The sequence below is a fragment of the Rosa chinensis genome, chromosome 4, assembly GCF_002994745.2.
Source record: "Rosa chinensis cultivar Old Blush chromosome 4, RchiOBHm-V2, whole genome shotgun sequence".
In the NCBI taxonomy this organism is placed as follows: domain Eukaryota; kingdom Viridiplantae; phylum Streptophyta; class Magnoliopsida; order Rosales; family Rosaceae; genus Rosa; species Rosa chinensis.
In genome coordinates this window covers 9,200,592-9,221,855 of record NC_037091.1, presented here as the reverse complement: position 1 = coordinate 9,221,855, position 21,264 = coordinate 9,200,592, and the positions used below count along the sequence as shown (strand labels likewise).

The 21,264-nt window shown below is 38.2% G+C and overlaps 1 protein-coding gene and 1 long non-coding RNA gene across 3 annotated transcripts; both read left to right on the top strand.

Annotated features, from left to right (window-relative positions):
* The first annotated feature begins 3,277 nt into the window (after positions 1–3,277).
* Positions 3,278–4,566, top strand: LOC112201053. The gene is made up of 3 exons (XR_002936564.2): positions 3,278–3,574; positions 3,741–3,910; positions 4,527–4,566. It is a non-coding gene; the product is annotated as an uncharacterized LOC112201053 (long non-coding RNA).
* Positions 4,567–14,993: 10,427 nt separating this feature from the next.
* Positions 14,994–21,260, top strand: LOC112196980 (casein kinase 1-like protein 10). Of its 2 annotated transcripts, none has more exons than XM_024337495.2 (14): positions 14,994–15,737; positions 15,868–15,908; positions 16,674–16,743; positions 16,831–16,979; positions 17,070–17,165; positions 17,626–17,696; positions 18,789–18,850; positions 18,937–19,000; positions 19,100–19,184; positions 19,541–19,667; positions 19,761–19,834; positions 19,947–20,007; positions 20,156–20,289; positions 20,516–21,260. In XM_024337495.2, the coding sequence occupies exons 1-14, from the start codon at positions 15,662–15,664 to the stop codon at positions 20,789–20,791; spliced, it is 1,386 nt and encodes a 461-aa protein (XP_024193263.1). In that variant the 5' UTR covers positions 14,994–15,661; the 3' UTR covers positions 20,792–21,260. The 2 variants fall into 2 exon arrangements, with proteins under 2 accessions (XP_024193263.1, XP_024193262.1); XM_024337494.2 differs by having other exon boundaries at positions 19,944–20,007.
* Positions 21,261–21,264: the final 4 nt, after the last annotated feature.

The following is a 21,264-nucleotide window of genomic DNA, read 5'->3' as shown; positions in this document are numbered from 1 at the left end:
TCTCCCACAACTGTTTTTTTTTTTCCCTCATCCTCTCCTCTTCTTCTTTGTCTATCTCTCAATTATCTTCTTCTCAGCATGACCTCTTCCTCTATGTTCCTTTTATCGAGATCAATATAACACAATCCCAACTTGGATCAATCAAGATGACCTTCACATGCCTGCTGTAATTTTAATTTTCATATTCCATACATATAAATATTTTAGTTTGTTCAATGGCTCCTCAATCTTATACACAATACAAACCCCTCCAATTGAAAACATGGAATATCAAATTCTCATATGAATGTTTGAAATATTAATCCAGTCTGGCCTTCAAAGAAAAAGAAAACCAGAAACCTAAATGATCAAAGATGGTTAATTTCTCCTTCAGTGATATGATCATCTAATCATTTGATGTGACTAGTAAATATTAATTAAGCGATCAGTTGAAAGCTAACAACTAACCTTGAAATAAAGGAAGTGAAGAAGAAGAAGAGATGGACAAGGAAGAAGAGACAAAGGGCAATTATTATTTTTTATTTCTTTAACGATGTGTTGGTTTGTTTATTTATTTATTTTTATGATAGTTGAAAAGACGAAAAAGCCCCTCACGTGCTAACCAAGTTAACGGAAAATTGGATGGAAAGTCCAAAAAATAACAATAAGGTGTAAATTGGCAATAATTAGAAAAGTGAGGGTGTAGATAATCGAAATTGAAATGTCAGGGGGTAAATCGGCAGCCATAGGAAAAATCAATGGGTAATTTGGCTATTTTAGCCAAATTATATATATATATATATATATATATATATATATAGGGTCTTTCCACTAAGAGATCTCTTGTGGGACCCACTTTTTGATCGTATTTCGATATCTAGACGGTTCAGTTTGTCATAATGTCTAGATCATTTCAGCTAAATTGATGATCGTTAAGGTATCAAACTAGTTTAAATCAATAAACGGACCGAATCTGTCTAACATCACTACTACAAAAATTGAATCAGACGACGCCTCTCACATGACGTATCATACTTTTCCGTCGTCTGATTCATTTTTATTTTTTCGGACGTCGTTTTTACAAAATCTGTCATCTGATATGGACTTATGAATTAATTCAGAAGGCGTTTAAGGACAAAACCGTTGTGTGACGCTTATAAGATTGAGCGGCAAGTTTCCCACCATGTAAGTGGTGCCAAACGCCGTCTCAAACCCAAAATTTTCCCCCCAACATGTATTAATCATACGACGAAAAATAATAAAACTGTGGTCTGATCAATATGTTTGGCTGAAGGAGGGAGATTTCCCACCACCATCTTTCTCTACCTCCCTAAAGAGGGAAGTCAAATTGATTGGAGACAGATCTCAAATTTAAAATGGCTGCATTCAGACCACATTTTTATAAAATTCTGTTGTGTGAATCTCTGTCCAAATTGATATAGCCAGGCTTGAAGCCCTAACACTCGAGCAAAACAATAACAAAAATACCCGCAGCTCCTCAATCTCTCGACAGCGCCTCACTCTCTCTATCGAGACACAGACACAGACACAGACCCATAACCAAAACCCACAACTATGAACTATCAGTGCCTCCTCACTTCAACCATATCTCTCTGTTCTACACGGTGTAGAAATCCATCAGATCTAAAACCTAGACCTCTCTCCTCTCTCTCTTTCCCTCTATCTTCTACCCCTAGACCCCAAATCCATCATTTTGAAACCTTGGACCTCTCTTCTCTCCCCGACAACTAAACCAGTTTCCGCCTCATCCCATCCCTATCGCTTCAAAACAGACCGGAGAGAGCCTAGATTGGAAACCCTCTCTTCTCCAATTCTTCGATTCCTCTTTCTCTTACATAATCCAAGGCGGCCTCTCTCTATATATGAGCGGAAGGACAAAAAGCTCGAGCTCCTTCGACCCAGATCGAGTCAGTGACAGGTGACGAAGAATCCCATCGTAGCTATACCGGTGAAAGTTGATTGCCTCTCGAAAGGTAGGCCCTCGCCTCATTTCCAAATCCTCACTCTTTCGGTCTTTCCCGACTGCCTCCACACCTTTCCTCTCTCTCAAACCCCTATTTTCCCTGGGTTCTCTTCCAACGTTCAAGATTCTAGGGTTTCGGTGACGGTCGTTCGAGCCAGCCTCGATGAAGTCACCGGGATTAGGCCTGGCGGAGCTATCGAGAGCGATAAGCTACCGTCCGATGTGAGGAAGCGCACCATGGACGTTGTCGACGCCTGCGGAGGGAGAGTGACGATTGGTGACGTCTCCAGCAGAGCTAGGCTCAAGCTCAATGAGGCTCAGAACGCTTTGTAGGCTCTTGCTGCCGACACTGAGGGCTTCTTGGAGGTAGTTATTTTCTAAAAATTGATATCTATAGTTCTTTCCATGTTGTTAGGAAAGAAAGAATGAATGGAATTTGTGGTTGTAGCTTTGTTTAGTGAGTTGAAATTCTATTTTTCAAGATGGTCTCAACAAGTCTCGGATGAAGGCGATGTGCTTTATGTTTTCCCCAAAAATTATTTAGCAAAGCTTCTTGCCAAATCGTTTCGATTGAGAATTGAGTCTCTGCTGGAGAAAGCAAAGGTAGTTTTTCTTTCTGGAATTTGGTTATGCCGTCGTTGCTGTGTAGTTTGTGCTTGGGAATTGACACTGAGATTATGCTTTTTGATAGGCCGGGACCAAGTATGTAGTGAGGGTTTCATTTGGAACTGCCCTCATTGCCTCCATTGTTCTTGTTTATACTGCAATCATTGTTGCCCTTTCTTCCAGTAGGAGGTAAGTTTTAGGATAAGGCTGGTGTTTTTATTGTTAAACTGTTTCGTGGTACTGGCAAGAAGATTGATTATAATGCTTTGGTTACAGCGAGGATGACAATCGTGGACGACGTGGAAGATCATATGATTCGGGGTTCACTTTTTACATGAGTCCCTGTGACCTCTTTTGGTAACATATTTTACACTTATTTCTTAAGTAAGCTTTTCATAATACTTTGGAGGTGTTTCAGGTTGAGTTATTGTATTGTTGGAATAAGTCTTTACTAATACAAACCCAATTTAATTTCAACATCTGGGTGGATACTTGTTTGCTGTTTTATTGCTTAGTTTTCTGGGCATTGGTTCTTTATAATTGCATAATGTTATTTTCCAAAGTCGAATTCTAGTGTTCGATTCAAAGGGTCCATTTTGGACAAGCTGATGGGTTTAGCTTTTGCCCATAAGTCCCTCTCAAACCCACAAAACAGACTTCAAAGTTTTAGCTTTAGCCGTTCTGTGAAACAAAGAAAATTAAAATAACAATGTCACCATCAATGCTCAATAGTCGTCCGTGCTCCTGCACTCGTTTCTGTTGATACCAAACTATTTTGACCCCTTCCCATTATCTAATCTCCTTAGCATTCCTTCACTAATCCAATTCTTATTTCTTATACATACCTAATCATGGATTTTAATCTTTTCCAAGTCTTTCTCAGTTCGTATGCCTCTGAACTACTTGGGTTTCAGTTTCTGCTCATAGAATTTAGAAAGACAAGCCCAGATAAGCATATTGCACCCTTTTGGGCTGTTTGCTGCTGAAGAACCAATTCAAGTTCAGGTCAGCTTTCCAATTCCAAGTTAGTCTCATTTTTAATGTGAACTGTTACCCACTTTATTTCAGTTACAATTTCTTACTAAGGTTTTTCATCAAGTTCCCAGCTTTTGCTTATTTCAAATTTCACTTCCTAGATCTTGAGTACTCATGTTTATTTACTTCTGTTTAGTGGGTTGCTGAATTTCAAGGTTCGGGGTATAAGAGGTTTAAGGTACAAGAAGACATGGGGTTAGGGGAGTAGAGAATTGGAATTGTATGTTGCAATGGTTTGTAGTTGCTTTGGGGTGCTCAATTGGTGCAAAGGAAATAAGAATTTGGAACCTTCCAGCCAAGCCCAAGGTAAGAGAATGACTATGACTCGGTCATATTAATTCTTCATTTTTACTAAGGTGAACTCTTCTACTGCAAAGCAGTAAAATTTGCATCTTGTGCTTCTCTAGTCAAGTTCTTTGCAGAAATAGGCGTAGTTTGTAGCGATTCGGTACTATATTGAACTTCAAAATCAAACTAATTTTGGTAAAGTGGATGCAAAAGGGTTTTGTTAAATTTCCAATTTGCACCTTTAGACCTTTTGCTTTTTTTTAGTAACTAAATAGACGGTTATAGAGCTTTTACAAGCTTCTCATTGCTATATAAGAAATCTCACATCTAGAAGCACATTGCAATACTTCCTAGAAGATTTAAGATCCGTCGATATACATGTAATTTGTAGATGTGTATGTCCAAGTTTCACTAGGGAATTGAAACTTGTTGACCATCTATTCAACTGATGAACTGAACTATAATTGAAGGGAATAAGAAAGATTGATTTTTTGTATGTGGGTGTGCTAGGCTAGGTGTCCAGTACATATGCATGTTTTAGATCTTTGTTTATGGTTCTTGCTAGTTCTGAACTGGACAAATTGATCTAACCAGAGTTTCTTTGTCTGTATGTATGGAATGCATGGTACTTTAGGGATTCCTACCAACAATGTAAGGCTCTTTTCTTATAATTCCTACCGTTCTACATGTGACCATGAGCTCTGTGAGAGTTTCATCTCTACATTATTTCAAATGATTATCACCATCTGGTTCTCTTTTTCTTTATCTAATTTATTATGGTCACCAGCTTGTTTGCTTCCATTAAATGTCAATTGTTGGATGTCATACTTCAGATTTTAAATCTCTGCAATTGGTCTAATGAAAGAAATCTTCCTTGTATGGCAGGATGGAGTGACATGCTTGACCTGGCTTGGGGTATCTAGGTACCTATCAACAGGTTGTGCGGATGGGAAGGTCCGATTATGGGATAGTCTCTCTGGTGATTGTGTAAGAACCTTCAAGAACCCATTCAGTCTCTCTCTGTATCTGCCAACAAGGACTTCCTTGTTTCAATATCTACTGATGGAACCGCTCGAGTTGTTGAGATTGAAGAATATAAGCAAGCAATATACCCTTCATAGTTGGTAACAAGGATGGCCTTGGAGTTATATAGTACTTTTTTGTATAAACAATATGAATTACATGCTTTTCTTATGGTATTTGAGCATTCTTATGGTACTCCTTTTGTAGATGAAAGATTACCTTTGCACAATCTATTTTGGTGCATGATGTGGATTATAACAATTTCTTCTATATATTGATAAGCTACTGTTAATTTGGTCTTTTTTGATTCCACATCCAGCAAATATAATGCATTGAATCATTCTATTAGGACAATAATAAACACAAAAAAACTGTCGTATGTGCACAATAGTCACAATGGCCCAAAAATAAAAACTGTCGTCTGAATGTAAAATAGATAATGGATACTTTGAAAAACTGTCATCTGAATGAAAGTCACACAACGGGCATAAAATAAAGTGACCTCTGAATTGCCTTCACACGACAGTTTCTAAAGTCGCCCGTCGTCTGAAGAATAGTCACGCAACAGCTAATGCTGTCGACAGGCTGCCGACATGCTGCGCGCCATGCTGCCGAGCCCTTCACACGACGGTTCCCTACAATTGATCTTCATCAGACGGCGCCTCGATAGACGACGCTTTACCTCCATATCAGACGACAGTTTTTAGCCGTCATCTGATTCAATTTTTGTAGTAGTGCATGCACCGTATGTTTATAATTGTAAATCACAATTATGAATGCCTTAATGATTATCAATTTGATTGAAAATTTGCATGGGTGATCTACTCATATAGACCTAAAAATTAAACGGTGGAGATGTGATCGAAAAATAGGTCTAATAAGCTATCTCTTAAAACTGACAAAACAAGGGATGCTCACTAGAAGCTATCCTCACCTCTGCAAATTTTTCAGCCAAATTTACAATTATAAACATGAAATGTTCAAGTTGAACAGATTTGGTTCATCCGCAAAAGGCCCGGTCCTCATAAAAGCCTGTAAAAGGCCCAGCCCGGTGGGTAGAGGGTCGGGCTTGGTTTAGGGGTTTGAAGCCCAGCCCGTCCCACTAAAGGCCCATAAAAGCCCGCCAAGCCCAGCCCGTAAGCCCACAAATTAAATATTATACTATGTGTAGTTAATTATATATATATATATAGACACACACACACACACATATATATATATATATATGTGCGCATGTTCTTCACCGAAATTTAATACTGCAAGTTATACTTCAAGAACCCTAATTAACTTACTTAGGTAAAAAGTTAAATGTAGATTAAATTATTTATTATTTGAAACTAGAGAATATAGGTCCGGCTCGAAAAAGTCCTCAAGACCTGGTTTATATAGACGAGCTTGACTCTTGAAATTTATAATGAAGCCTGGCTCGGCCCGACCCGTCATTATGTTAAAATATTATAAGGCCCGCCCTGTTCACGATCCCTACTCTAATCTTTCCAAACCCAAACAAATAGGGACATCCATTTGAGGAACACCATCCCCTCCACCAGTAGCACCTTCATTTCCGCCAGTGGCACTGCCCTACCAAATTCGATGAGGCCTATGTTGCTAAATCCATAACCATACCAAATCCATCATAACCGAATCTATGACCATCGCCAAGCCGATATTAGAGCTTTACTCCATTCTAAAACAAAGCAGATCACTAAACCCTTATTATCAAAATTGACAATCTAGACTTTACCATGGCAACCTTTAAGTGCCCAACAACCACCAACAAACACATGAATCATCAGACGCCCTCCGCTCGAACGTAGTTTGAAATCTCAACCAAGGTTTGCCATCGCTTGAAACAATATGGTTCTGAAACACTAGGCAATACCACCCATAAGCAAAAGGGAAATAAGATTGATCCACTACATCGTCCTGACCCGCCAGAAGGGCAACGAAAGCAAATTATGGTCGACGTTAGGCTGTGGCTGCTGTATACCCGACATATATGATTGATCCCTTATCAGATTTGTTGTAATCCCTCAAAATATCGAAGCAGCCGCTCTCATTGCTCTCTCAAAATGGATATTAATTGTTTATTAGTGTATTGCTCTTTTATAAATATTAAAATTTTATCTTTATTTACGTTTTTTATCATAAAAAGAGTCTGCGTGCTTCTTCTAAAAAAGTCTCCGCACAACTTAAGAGTGATATCTCAATTTAATAATACTCTTCAATTTTATGAAATTAAGATCTTAGTTTTTTTGCCCAAATTTGAAAGTTTGTTAAATTAAGTTATTTCTGACTTGTTTACTATTTGATTCGAGAGACTTGTGACTTTGAAGCGTCTCTTATATTTATTGAAACCTAGTAAGTTGTATCTCAAGTTGGGCTCCAACTATGAGTTCAAGGCCTATAGCCTATTTTTAACTTTCGCTTATGAAATCATGTTTTTGGGTCGCTTGAAGGATTTGCTTTATTCAATGTTTTACAAATCATGAACTTAAACCAAAAAGATTATCCAGATGTCTATTGTGATGTGTCGGATTCTCGTTGGCTCGGACTTATGCCACTGAGGGCCCCCCTTTCAAGATGCCTCAGTATTACACGGTGTTTGGCTCCAGTTTTCCTTGAGCTGGTCAACAGTCTCTTTTCTTGTGCGGGCGTGCCAGCACCGTTCTGGTGAGGTCGTCGGGGGTGTCCTTTGACCTGACTTCTTTCAAGCGATTGTGGACAAGGAGAGCACCAACCTCGTCGTGGGATTCTTTGTGCCTCGTGGGGAGGATTTTTACTGAGCTTCTTCAAAATCACAATCGATACTCGATGTTGTAGATCGAGCAGAGCGAGAACTACTAGGAAGTGAGGAGAACTTGCTAAAGTGTGACTTTAGCTTGGCTGGAAGGTTTGGTGGCACTGACAGTCGACTCTTAAGGAGATTAGGACTGGAGTATGACTACCGCTAAGAGAAGGAGAGGGTTTCTCTAGAGAGGCTTGGATAATCTTAGAGATTGTTGTGATGAATTGTCTGTTGAAGTGTTTCATTGTAACCTCTATTTATAGGCTACCATGCCAAAGTGTTTATTCTTAAACAAATAATAGTAGAGATAAGGAATGATGAGTTTTGGAGATAAGGAAGCATAATTGGAGATAAGGAATGATGAATTTCGGAGATAAGGAGATAAGGAAGCATAATTGGAGATAAGAAATGATGAATTTTGGAGATAAGGAAACACTTTCGGCTCCTTTATTCCTTCAATTATATCTCTATCAAGAATTCAGATTTTGACCGTGACTTGTTCATAACAAATGTTCCACTATGAGTTTAGATCATCCTGGTAAAATTTCAGATCTTTTAGTATAGTAGTTAGGCCGGAAACCTTGCTGGACCTCTTACAGGTCCAGTTTTCCAGTTTTGCTTATGCAGAAAATTGGACTGATTGTTTGAAGGCCTTCCACTCAAAAATAGCTCTAGCACTCTTCATAAGAAATGATCCTTGGGCTTTCTAGATTTAATCTAGAAAGTTTTAGCTCATTTGGATTTAGTTTGGTTAGTCTCCCCCCCCCCCCCCCCCCCCCTCTTCCTTATTTAGCTCGGTTTCTCCTAGCCGAAGTAGGAAAATGTGTTAAAGTTGACTTTTCATGCTTCCATAGTAGGCTTTATTTAGACTCTAAATATATATTTCGAACTTGTCGACAATATATAGCTTAAGCCACTGACATTGACTCAATTTCTCCAAGACGCGTCTTATCAGGCCAAAATGCTCATTTTGGGTCCAAACACACGGTGTCGGGCATAAATCTTCATGAGCATGTGTCATTAACCATTGGTATCATAGTGTTTTCTCTTGTGGAAAGCCGAGCCAGTTAATTGGTTATCTATTTGATTCGGTAGTGTATCCATTGCTCGTCATTAGACTTTTGAGTATGATAAGATGCAGAGTTTGTGGTTTTCATTTGGTTCTTTTGTGCATGGTGCTACAAGTTACACTATATCTATCCAGCATGTGGGCCATTACTGTTTAATGCTTCTACAATTGATGGCTCAGCAGTGGTTCGACTTTCACTGGTGCCATCCAAACCTCGACTCCTATGTTCCATAATTTTTCCTTGCTTTGCTGATTAGATTTGCTCACGACCATGGGTATGTATTTTGAGGTTGAAGTCAAAGTGAAATGAATTTTGCCTCACCTCATGCAGTCCCCCCCCCCCCCCCAATCACTAGTGGGCCCTAGCTCCTTTGGCACCCTCCACAAGCCTGTTCTCCTTGAGTTATTTGGTTTTCATTCTACTGAGGGTCTCTTGGACTTTAACTTAGAAAAACAACGATTATCTAACGAGGTGTTGTTCTGTGGGAAGTGGGGTTGATTGGATTTTGATATTTTTGTCAAGCAGTAATGATGAGATTACTCCTTCCATTCTTGTGGTATTACTTGATCTGCAAGGAGTGATGACATGGTTTTTTACTCTTGTGATGATCTGGATTTCTATTATTTAATTTTGGTAATTAATAATAGAACAGTTGTACGAATAATTGTTATTGTGCTTTATTCGTAGGTTGTATGTGAAGTGTAATGGTTTTCGTACGTATAATTATTCGAATTTCACACTTTAGGGGGTCGTGTGATGTTTGACTTTTTATACGTTGGGATTCTCGGAAAACTTTCTCTACGAAAGTTGTAGAGCGCTTCGATACGAGTTGGCGGACATATGGTTCGCGTCAATCGGAATTCGTATGAGAAAGTTATGCCTAGCGGAAGAAGTTTCCATTTTAGTATAAATAGAGAAAATCAGAAAATGAATTTCATAATTCCACTTTCCATTTCCGGAAACCATTTTTTTCTCTCTTCTCTTTCTCGGTCGACTCCTTCAGAGACGAAATCTTCCTTCTGATCCGACCCGAACTCAGCTATCCGACCCGGCCGGAACTCGCAACTCCAGTGATCCCTGGCCGTGAAACTTGGTCAGCTGGTTCGTCTCCTCCGTCTGGTCATCTCTGTGGCATCCTCTAGCGGCGATATCCACCGTGTACAGCGCAGTTGGTGTTTTTGGACCTGACTGGAAAACATAGCTCCGGCAACTTCGTGGCTTCATGCTTCCTTGGTTGAGTTCAGAGAAGGCTCCCTGATCGATCTATGGTGTTTGTTTGGATTGATTTATGTGGAAATCGGTTCAACTCGGATTGAGCAAAAATCCAAAGCTTGTGAGGTAGTTTTCGACCCTTTATGCTTGTTTTCTGACTTCGAGCTAGTTATGAAAATTCACAAGCATGCTTAGATGAACAGCTTTGATGTTGGGAGTTTTGTGAAATATTGAGTTTTTGGCAGGCGGAGGTGCGCCACCGCCTGTGGCAGCGTTCTGGTAGCTTTCTGGCCATGTAGGTAACTGTTTTTGGTATTATATATGTACTACTCGTTGATACGAGCGTTTCGATATATACTATGAAAATTTTGGAGTTCGTATGGATTTGTTATGATTTTTACGGTTTCATACCGGTCGATTTATTTGATCCGTGAGGATTCGAGCTTTCGATCAACTTGTGGTTTGGACATATCGATCGTGGAAATATTCTGGAGACTTTGGGAGGTCTCGGATGTGATTTTGCCTCGATTGGCGCCACTTTGGGGATTTTAGTTCAAAACAGGGGTTTCGAACTTAAATCAAATGTGAATCATTACTAAGTTCAAGTTGGAACAGTATGTGATTTGGTACTTGACGAAGTATTTTGGACGGTTATTTTGTGGATTAGCTGCTTTGTGCTATATTGAAGATGCAGCGGGAGTTTCGAGGTGAGTAATCTCACAAGGTTCATTATGAACGAAATTATTATTGTTTTGGCGTTAATTATTTAACTGCAAACTATAGTTGGTATTAGTAGGCATTCCTGAGCGAATGACTACGTGTATACGTGTGTATATATATATATATATATATACGTGAAATATATATATTCTTGTGGATGATTGGGATGAATAATATGCATGATGGTGTTCATATTATTGTTGAATGTGACTTTTCAGGAAACAATATTGTGGAAAAAGATGTTTTCTATTGTTTGAAAAGTATTGAGCTTGATGTTACATTTTGAGTCAAGCGTGACTCATTTTAGATGTATTGGTCTTTGTACCAAGGGTTACAGATGGTGAGCAGGGATTGGGAAAGCCGAAACTAGATGTTTGTAACGTTTTTAGGTCGGGTGCGACTTACTTAATGTTTGACTTTAACATCAGACAGGGTCTAAAAAGATTATATGTCACAGATGGTGACAGGTCGTAGATGGTGACCTTGATGTTTGATTTTATGACCAGAAGGGGTCTGAAGATCTTATGTCACAGATGGTGACAGGTCACAGATGGTGACCAAGGCAGGAAATAGGTAATCACGTTCGTGGCCGGACTAGTAGTTACGATTTCAGTAGAGCTATAGTCTGTCTGCCATTATAGATTATGGGGGTAACGGTCGAGGTTGCTGGAGACTCATAAATATGTAGTTTAAAGGAGAGTTCCGAGAGTATTCTTGTTTTATTGTCAAGATGAGACTTGAATTGCTTCTTGATGGTTAAGTTAGCAAATAGAACATTGTCACAGCAGTGATTTATGTTATCATTTCGATGGAAAGGTTATGGAGTGTTAGAAGGAATCATGGTTGCATGGTTTCCTTAAGCTGATGTGTGTGAGTTGTTGATTGATGTTCATGAGTTACTCATACGAGCTTTCATAAACTTACCAGGTTGTGTTGTGTGGAAACCCGGTGCACCATTCTATGGTGTAGGGGTTAATCCTGCAGGTCAAGGTAATCGTGGCTGAAGCTGAGGTAGCTTGTTGGCAGCTGAACGGGTAGGAAGCAAATTTTGTTGGCTTTACCATTGTTATGACTTCCGCTATGTAGTAAGCTCTGAGGAGAATTTACGTTTTATTTTGTGATGACAATTTAATTCGTAAGTTTTGTAATATATGACTCTGTGGAGCGGGTCAATATTTGGAATTGTGGGTTCAGGGCATCAATATGTACTTGCTGTAAAGGGAATATGTCTCCATGTATTTTGTATTGATGGCTGAACGATCGCACATGTATAATTATGAGATTATATATTGATTTTTATTTGTGTTAAAAATCAGGGGTGTGACAACTCTTGTTATTGATCTCTCTGCCCTAATGCTACTTCGGCCTCTAAGAATGCTAAAGGCGAACCAATGGGTGCTAAGAATAAGCTAAAAGAGCTATCTATTGTAAAGTTTCTTCTGACTTCCTCAACACAAGGTTCAAAGGCTTCCTAGAAGAGTAGATGTCCTCTCCTAAGAAGAAGAAACTCTTAACACTAAAGCTTAAAGATATCAACACCTCAAGTTTGTTAATTACCCAGGTGTTGGCATAGTTTCAGTATTCACATAATTTTACTTTTCTTTTTTGGAAATCACACAAATTTACTTTGAGTGTAGGGGTTGTTCCAAGTCCTATTTCTTAGTATTCTTTCTTGTTGTATTATTCTTCCTTATTGTTAAAGGGGAGTGAAATTCACACTCATCATTTTACAATCTACACTCGATATTTTTTTTTAGAACTTAAATTTTTGTCTTTAATAACTTAGTTTTGTCTTTTATTAATAAGAATTTCAATCAAAAATAAAAAGGAGTGTGGAATTCACTCCCTTTGTTAAATTGTTTAAGAGCGCAGTTTAAATATACAAATATATCTATTGTTCGGTCACCTATAATGTCTTATTTTGTTAAATTACCGTATTTAGTTTATGAAATATCATTTTGTTTTATTTTCTTCTATAACAAAAAATAAAGGTACACGTACAACTAGCTAGTTTCTTACACTAGTGGAGTTGTGTCTTCTTGCTCACTTGGACTTGGGAAGCTAACGGAGAGCTCAAAGAGGAGACTAGTTAATTTGGACAAATAGACGAACACCCTCCTCATCAATCATCATCCTTAACATTTTCTCTTTTGAATTGTCTTGCCGATTAAACATATATAATAAAAACAAAAAATTTCAAAAATTAAAATTGACAAAATAATAAACCCAATAATAAAATATTCACCTTTTCCTTTAGATAATCGGTAGATTCAGTATTTATCAAAACTAAACCAATTTTTTTTGGTAATTTTCAATTTATGTTTTATCGGTCTTAGTTACCAAAAAGTCAAATTACCAAACCTAAAACATCGGTTGGTATTCTCTCGGTTTGGTAATTACCAAACCAAGTGGTATCCCTAGTAAAGACTCTCGTACTAGGCTAACCCAAAGCACTAAGTAATGAATGAGGATGTCAAGGCACCTTCCAACCTCGCCCAATTCTGAAATGAATCAGACCCACTTAAATGAGCCCATAAGAGATTAAGCCCATATGGTCCAGGCCCAGGCCTAAAGGCCCAAACTCAGACAAAAACGCTAGCTAGAGCACCACCTCGCTGCCAGCCTGCCGTCGCCGCCTAGTCTGGGGTACGTCCAACCCAAGCAGGCACCCCTGCATCCATTCCTTCGATCAGCAGCTACACCACACAACCCCACCAGCGCCAAGCACAGATCCTGACGCCGCTCCTGATGCTGAACGATCAAGCACCAAAGGAGCAATTTCCGCCTCCCCGAACCGTCTGCTTCCCCGATGCCGACAGACGGGACATAAGTTTCCGCTGCCGAACAATTACGCAAGCCGACTACAATCTGCTCTGCCCTCAAATCAGAACCAATCCAATCTTCTAGCACCAACAATCGACGTTGAACAAGGCACCCAAAGTTTCCTAGCAACGACGAGGCACCTTGCCGGTGCTAACAACAGACGACAACCAACAATTTTTCGTCGTTGCACTCTTCTCAAAACCCTAGAGCTATGCTAGTCTTCTGACATACAACATTAACGGTTAAATTGCATAACTGTGTAGTTTAATTATACAAATAAATTTATTATTCGGTCACCTGCAGTATCTTATTCTGTACAAAAATGCTTGAGATCCCAAATAATTATACCAAATATCAATACCAAATGACGTGGCAAGTGCCATATCATCAAACTATTTTTAGCATGTATTCTTATATTTTATTTTTATTCTTTAAAATGGAAAGATCAATAATTAAAAGTTATTGTTGTTTAATTAGAAAAAAAATGTATATGATAAACAACAACAAAAGGAATGAAGAACCCTAAACCAACCCTTTAAATCATGGAGACTTTAACATGCAATTGTAGGAAAAGGCCATCAACCAAAACAGAGTAAATAGAATACAAAGTTGTGTATGGCTTAATTCATTAGTTCATTGGCAATTGAATAATGATCTATTATATACGGCTAGTGGTGGTGGGTTTCATCCTGCTGGAAATAGAGATATATAGTGATGAAGTAAATGAGAAATGGTGATTTTCAATTGATGGCCAGATCCATCTCTACTGGGTTTCAAATGAGTTTCAAATGAATTTAATATGAATTCTCATATTGTTAGACGGAGAAAGAAATAGTTGTACTATTATATATACAGTCTCCCAGATTTGATATAATTTCTTTGCGCTATTCTCTAGATTTCTTTGCTCTTTTAATCCTGCAGATGTGGTTGTTTTGTTTGAGGAAGGGCGGTAGGCCGATAGCAGATTTGGTTGTTTGGTGAATTACGTTCTTTTTTTTTGCTGATTAATTAGTTTTTTAGATAAAATCAATGAAATTTGCTGAAAATTATTAAATTGAATGTCATGACACGTAAGACGCCAACTCAAACGCCATGTCATTTGGTATTACTTTTTGGTATAATTTTTTGGTGGTCTGAGCATAGTTACGGTATTTAATTAATGAAATGTCATTTTGTATATCGTTTCTATAACAAAAATAAAGGTACACGTACAACTAGCTAGTTTCTTACACCAGTGGAGTTGTCTTGTTGCTCAATGGGACTTGGGTGCTAACGGAGGGCTCAAAGAGGAGACCAGTTTGGACAAATGGACGAACACCCTCCTCATCAATCATCATCCTTAACATTTTCTCTTTTGTATTGTCTCACTGATTAAACATATACAATAAAAACAAAAAATCTCAAAAATTAAAATTAACAAAATAATTAAACCCAATAATAAAATATCCACCTTTTCCTTTACATCATTCAATCATCCACTCTCTCATATCCATTTCTTCTCTTCCTCCTCCTCTCTCTCTCTCTCTCATTATTCCCAACAATATTCCTTTTTCCCAGTCCGTCCATTTTTACCGACGAAAACCAAAGCACAAAGATCAAATCTTTCACCGGAAAACCAACCCAAACCCTTCATCTTCTTCAACCCAGATCCAAAGATCCCTCCTTGCTTCAGTTCCCGTCGATATCTCGCAAGCAATAGATTTCTTATCCGACTTTAAATGTTGCCATTCATTCTTTTTCCCACCCAGAAATCTTTCCCTTTTCTTTTTTTGAAAATTAAATCTTCACATTCATGATTTCACCCCCAAATTTTTGTTCTTTCTGCTCCACTGATTAGTGGGTATCTTTCAGATTTTGCAATCTTGCATCAATTTTGTATCTTTGAGGGTGTTCGTTTGAGCATTGTTCTTGGGTTTCAATAAGGATTTTGGGTGGGATTTGATGGGATCTAAAGATTGCATGGCGAAAGTGGAGTCGTTAGTGGAATAGGGAGCTTGGGTTGGATCGGCGATGAGGTATTTGAGTTACCCAGAAGAGGTTTGGATCATAGTGTAGGGAGGATTGGGTTGTAGTTTCAAGGAGTGAAGTGGGTTTCTGGGTTTGTTGTGTAGTGTTTGATTGGGGATTTGGATCATGGAGCATGTTATCGGAGGCAAGTTTAAGCTGGGGAGAAAGATCGGAAGTGGATCGTTTGGAGAGCTTTATTTGGGTATGGAGTGTGTTTGATTTGAAGTAATAGTTTATTGTCTTAGTAGCATTGCTCGCTTGGTTCACTTTTTTTTGAGCTGCTGGCTTTGTTTTTGGGTCTTTGAGAGTAATGTTGGGTTGGTTTGTTTCAGGGATTAATGTACAAACTGGAGAGGAGGTGGCTGTGAAGCTGGTATGTTAAGAACCTTCATTGTTTCTTGATTTACGTGACAAGTTTTGGGGAGAGTTTGATTAATTTCTTGGATGGGATTGGTGCTCTTGTGTGTTGAATGATTTGAAACTTTGTTACTTAGTTTTCTTGATTTAGTAGGTTGAGTGTGACTATTGTTTGAGGTTGTGAATATCAGAAGTCACTGATTATAGAAGAAAAAGTGGATGTGGCAATAATATTCATACTTTATTGCTTTACTTATTTCTGCAGTAAAATCTTTTAGGTAATGCAATATATAATAATTTAAGTGTTATTGTTGGGAGTGGTTTGTGATGGCATTTATAAGTTTGAAGCACAGTGATTGTGATACAGCATATGTTTGTGTATTACAACACCATAGGTTATTCGTGCTGGTAGAAGTAGACAGATATTCGGGATGGTGATAAGATGTGTGGTTTATTTGCTTTCAGACTTTTAGTTTACTGGTATGTTGTGTGTGTGCGCGCGCGCATATAGTTTTAAGATGTGTGGTTTTAGTTTTTCAGGTTTAGAAACAAACTAGGTCTCACTGGCTGATTGCTGTGGGTGCATTAATCCAGACTAATTGATTCTTGAAAGAAAAATGTGAATTCATCCGTTAGCTGCTTTATGGTTTTCTTGTATGCATTCTTATGATCTAGATGTGTGGATATCTTAGTAGTTAACATTCACCTGGCATGTGAGGTGGTATTTGCATAGTACCGAGTATTTCGTCTGAGCCTTATATGGATTTATTTTTGTTCTCAGGAACCCGTGAAGACAAAACACCCACAGCTTCACTATGAGTCAAAGTTGTACATGCTTCTTCAAGGAGGAAGTGAGTTTACTCTGTAGTTTCTTTTCTTTTTTCCTGAGTTCATTGTTAGAAGCCAAAATAAACTTATATATTTGCTTATTTATTTAGCGGGTGTACCCCATCTTAAATGGTTCGGAGTTGAGGGTGAATATAATGTCATGGTTATTGACCTTCTTGGCCCAAGCCTAGAAGACTTGTTCAACTATTGCAATCGGAAGTTCACTTTGAAGACAGTTTTAATGCTTGCAGATCAATTAGTAAGTTATTATATTAAAGGATGGTTGATGTTTTCATATGAGAAAAATGGACATGGCTCCCATGCTTATGCTTCCCCCTTATTTCTGTAGATTAACCGAGTGGAGTACATGCACTCACGGGGATTTCTTCACCGTGACATAAAGCCTGACAACTTCTTAATGGGTCTGGGGCGTAAAGCTAATCAGGTACTTGAGCCTTTTGGGTGCTTGTCTCAAATCATGTTCATAACTTTGTGTTTTCATGCTTGATTGGAATCTTTTCAACATGTTTGGTTAATTTACAAGAAAGAAGTTTGACCTTTATATGCTTCCAGGACATTGAAATCATGCCCTGGACTAGTCTTATTTTAGTATTTCTCAAAAGCAAGCTACTAACTGAGCTGTATGTCTCAACCTTATTAATCAAGGATATGATTTGAGGGAACCATTGCTTTGTAACTGTGGCTAAAACAAGAACTTAAATACCTGTATCTTTGTATTAGTTCTATAGTGCTTTAATCATCTTGTCTATCACACTATATATAGCTTAATCATCTTGTCTATCACACTATCACATGAAAGTGGGTGCAGCATTAAATTAACTACACTATTTTCTTGAATCATGCATTGCCTGACCTTTCTTTTCTGGGTTTTGTTTTTGCTGCAGGTGTATATCATTGATTATGGCCTTGCAAAAAAGTATAGAGATCTTCAAACGCATAAGCACATACCATATAGGTATCCGATATAACATTTTCTGTAATATTTTGATTTCTTTTGACTTCCCTTGTATTCACTGCTTTTGTTCCATTGATGTTGAGCTCTGTCTTGCCGTTTGGTGGCTGGTGGACAGCCCACTTGCATCTAGTGTTCAAAATTCGAGCTAAATATCCCAACAAACCATGTTGCTGACATCTCAGTGAGATGTTGGTATATCTCAGAAACAATGTTGCTGATTATAATGGGTTAATAACAAATTGGAACAAGTTGTAACCTTGTTATTAGCTTTTACATCATATTATTGTTATTATTATTATTTTCAAGCAAGAGTGATCGAAGATAGCATGCTTCTCTTTGAGATGAAATCTCTATAAGAAGTGGAAAAGAGTATAATCAGGTTGTGAGATAGCAAGAGTAGAAACTGTAAACTAAGTCTTTGTCTTCTTTTATTGGTTTGGACCACTTGGCTGGTTTTTTGCACAGGCATTTCTGTTTCTATACAGTATGCTTCTTTTCAATTTTATAAAATGGAGAAACAGAGGATTGTGGGATCCTTCCCCCCACCTCCTCCTCCTCCTCCTCCTCTTCTTCTTGTTGAATAGTTCATCAATATTCACATGGGATGGGCATTGTTTAGTTTGTTTCTGGTAATTTGGAAGACTTGTCATCTTGGTATATGTCTTTTCGTGTGAATTAAAACTTTGGCTCGCTTGGTGCAAACTGTGCTTTCTGCTGTGTTATTTGGTTGGAAACAAGAAAATAGCCAAAGTGGATAATCTTCCAAATTGTGTGATGTCCTCGGTACACCCTCACCGATCCTCAAAACTAATTAAACGCCTGATTAGTCTACCAGTTTTACTGAACACAAATATGTTTATACAATTCTCTAACAAGTTTAAATTCTTACACATGTTTTTCACTCTGGGCATCTTAGTGCTATGCTGTTGTTTTTGATGTGTTATCATTCCTTTTGATCAAATCATTGTGGTCAGCATTTTATTACCTCTTCAGATCATCAGAAATATAAGTATTTTGGTGTGGCATTCGCTTTTACTTATTTACCTTTTCTTCTTTTCATTCTCTAGAATCTCAGTGTGGCCTTTCTGACAGGGAAAATAAGAATCTGACAGGAACAGCTCGCTATGCAAGTGTTAACACTCACCTTGGTGTTGGTTAGTATGAAAACTTATTGGAGTTGGTGTTTTTAGATGATTTGCAATATTTAAAAATCTAATTGTAATTAGGATTTTATTTGCAGAGCAAAGCAGGAGAGATGATCTGGAATCTCTTGGTTATGTGCTTATGTATTTTCTGAGGGGAAGGTTGTATTTTTGTCTGAGATGGTTAAATTACGAGCATCTTTTCTGTATTTTTGTTTCTAAGTTCATATTCTAATTCTGTTGTATAATTTTCTGTTTCAGCCTTCCCTGGCAGGGCTTGAAAGCAGGTACCAAAAAGCAGAAATATGACAAGATCAGTGAAAAGAAGATGCTTACTCCAATTGAGGTATTGTCAAATTTTCTCGTTAGTTTATGCCTAATTTCTCTGATGACATTTTATACCATGGCTGGTATGGATGAATGAAAATAGGAAAATAGATTGTGTAGGAAGGATAACAGTACTGTAATACTACAAGTCTGCAGCTTAAGGCAATCATTTCTATCCTTTAATCCTCCAACTTGGGAAGAGTTGAAATGTTGGGCCTGGTACTCCCTCCATCTATTCTCTGCCAGAAAAGAGACCACTTCGAATCATCCTTTTTAACAGTGTTATGCTATATGCATCTGTGCTGTTAACAGTTATGTAAATGCCCCTTACTGCGGTACTGTATGCATACTAAATACTGATATTTCACTCTACAGGTTCTGTGTAAATCATATCCATCAGAATTCACATCTTACTTCCATTATTGTCGCTCATTACGCTTTGAAGATAAACCAGATTATTCATACCTGAAGAGACTTTTCAGGGACCTTTTCATTCGAGAAGGTTAGCATAATGCATTAGATATTATCTGTAATGATGAATCTTCTAAAAAAGATGTACAAACATGATTGGGCTACTAATTTGTAATTGCTGCAGGTTATCAATTTGACTATGTATTTGATTGGACAATACTGAAGTATCCACAAATTGGCTCCAGTTCCAGAACACGAGTAAGTACTTAATTTGTTGGGGTTTTCTCTGAAGGAAAGCAATATCCTTTATGTTTGTGTGTATATCTGCATCGGTAATGATCGTTATTTCATTTGAATGTCTTTCTAGCAGGCAAGTGCAAAACCAGCTTTGAACCCTGGACCGTCTGCAGAAAGAACAGAAAGGCCTTCAGGTTTGTAAGTTTAAGTTTTCAAGCAAGGCTTGAAATGCATGAGTCTTTACTTATGTAAATAGGTGTTTACAATATCTTCGATATTTGGTCTTGGATCTGTTGTTTAGTCTTTGATTGAATTACACTTTTATTTATATGAATCTTTCAGTGGGACAAGATTTTCGAGATAGATTCTCAGGTGCAGTTGAAGCATTTTCTAGAAGGAATGGTTCTGGGCATGGTTCACATGGTGATAACTCCAGACATAGATCAACTGATGATGCGCCATCATCCAAAGATGTGGTGAGTGGTGCCAACATCTTATACACTTTTTATGTTTTGGATAGAGTCTTGAAATGATTTCAATGCTCATAATTCCTTTAGAAGCCCCAGGATTTTTTTTTTTTTTAATTTTTTTTTATAGTTTTGATTTGGATTTTGTCCAAGATTGCCTTAAATTGATTTAGTGCTCGGTATATTCTATATAAGCCTAATGCAGTTGCACATTTCCACTGCATGTTTCTTGCAGCAACCTGATTCAGAAAGAATCCGGAGTTCATCTAGAAATGGCAGCACCTCAAAGAGGCCTGTCATATCAAGCAGTAGGCCAAGCTCCTCTGGTGAGCCTAGCGAGAGCCGGTCAAGCCGGCTGGTCTCAAGCAGTGGTCGCCTGTCAACCACCCAAAGGACACCTGGGTATGAATCAAAAGTGTCTTATACTCGTACTTCAGCTGCTAGAGGCGGTCGTGATGATGCACTTAGGAGCTTTGAGCTTCTTTCTATCGGTACGGGGAAGAGGAAATAAAGTCTGATCTATCTACTGATAAAATTCCCGCCTCAAGGTTCCTTTTGTAGTATCTATCCAAGATGTCAGCACTATAATGGTTTTACTACAGTTGCTCTGTATATGTGTATCCATTGTTGGGTTCATTCATAGTTGAAAAGCTCAGTGAAGTTTCTGCTTAGAACGACCCATCATTTACCACCTCCATGGATTCTTGCCATTAGAACGCCTCGGTGACTCACCCAAGAAAGAGATTAACCATCTCACTTCAGGGAGTTGTTTATATATTTGAGATACTGGTAGCTGTAGTAAGTCCGGCTTCGTGATATTTTTCCAGGGAAATAAAAACTTCTATTAAGATGTCCATTATGTTCCGGGTTTGTAATATGTAGTTATCTAGCAGAAAGTGGTTGCATACAGTCATTCATGTTTCCCTTGTGCTTAGTACCAACTCCCTTTTCTTTTACTAAATCAAATCTTTTTCTCGCCAGTGG

Bases quoted from the DNA above. Each gene is read 5' to 3' on its own strand.
- LOC112196980 (XM_024337494.2), top strand. From the start codon at position 15,662: ATGGAGCATGTTATCGGAGGCAAGTTTAAGCTGGGGAGAAAGATCGGA. The intron at 17,166-17,625 runs GTACTTGAGCCT...TTTTTGCTGCAG, and splicing joins TGGGGCGTAAAGCTAATCAG to GTGTATATCATTGATTATGG. The intron at 19,185-19,540 runs GTATTGTCAAAT...TTCACTCTACAG, and splicing joins AGATGCTTACTCCAATTGAG to GTTCTGTGTAAATCATATCC.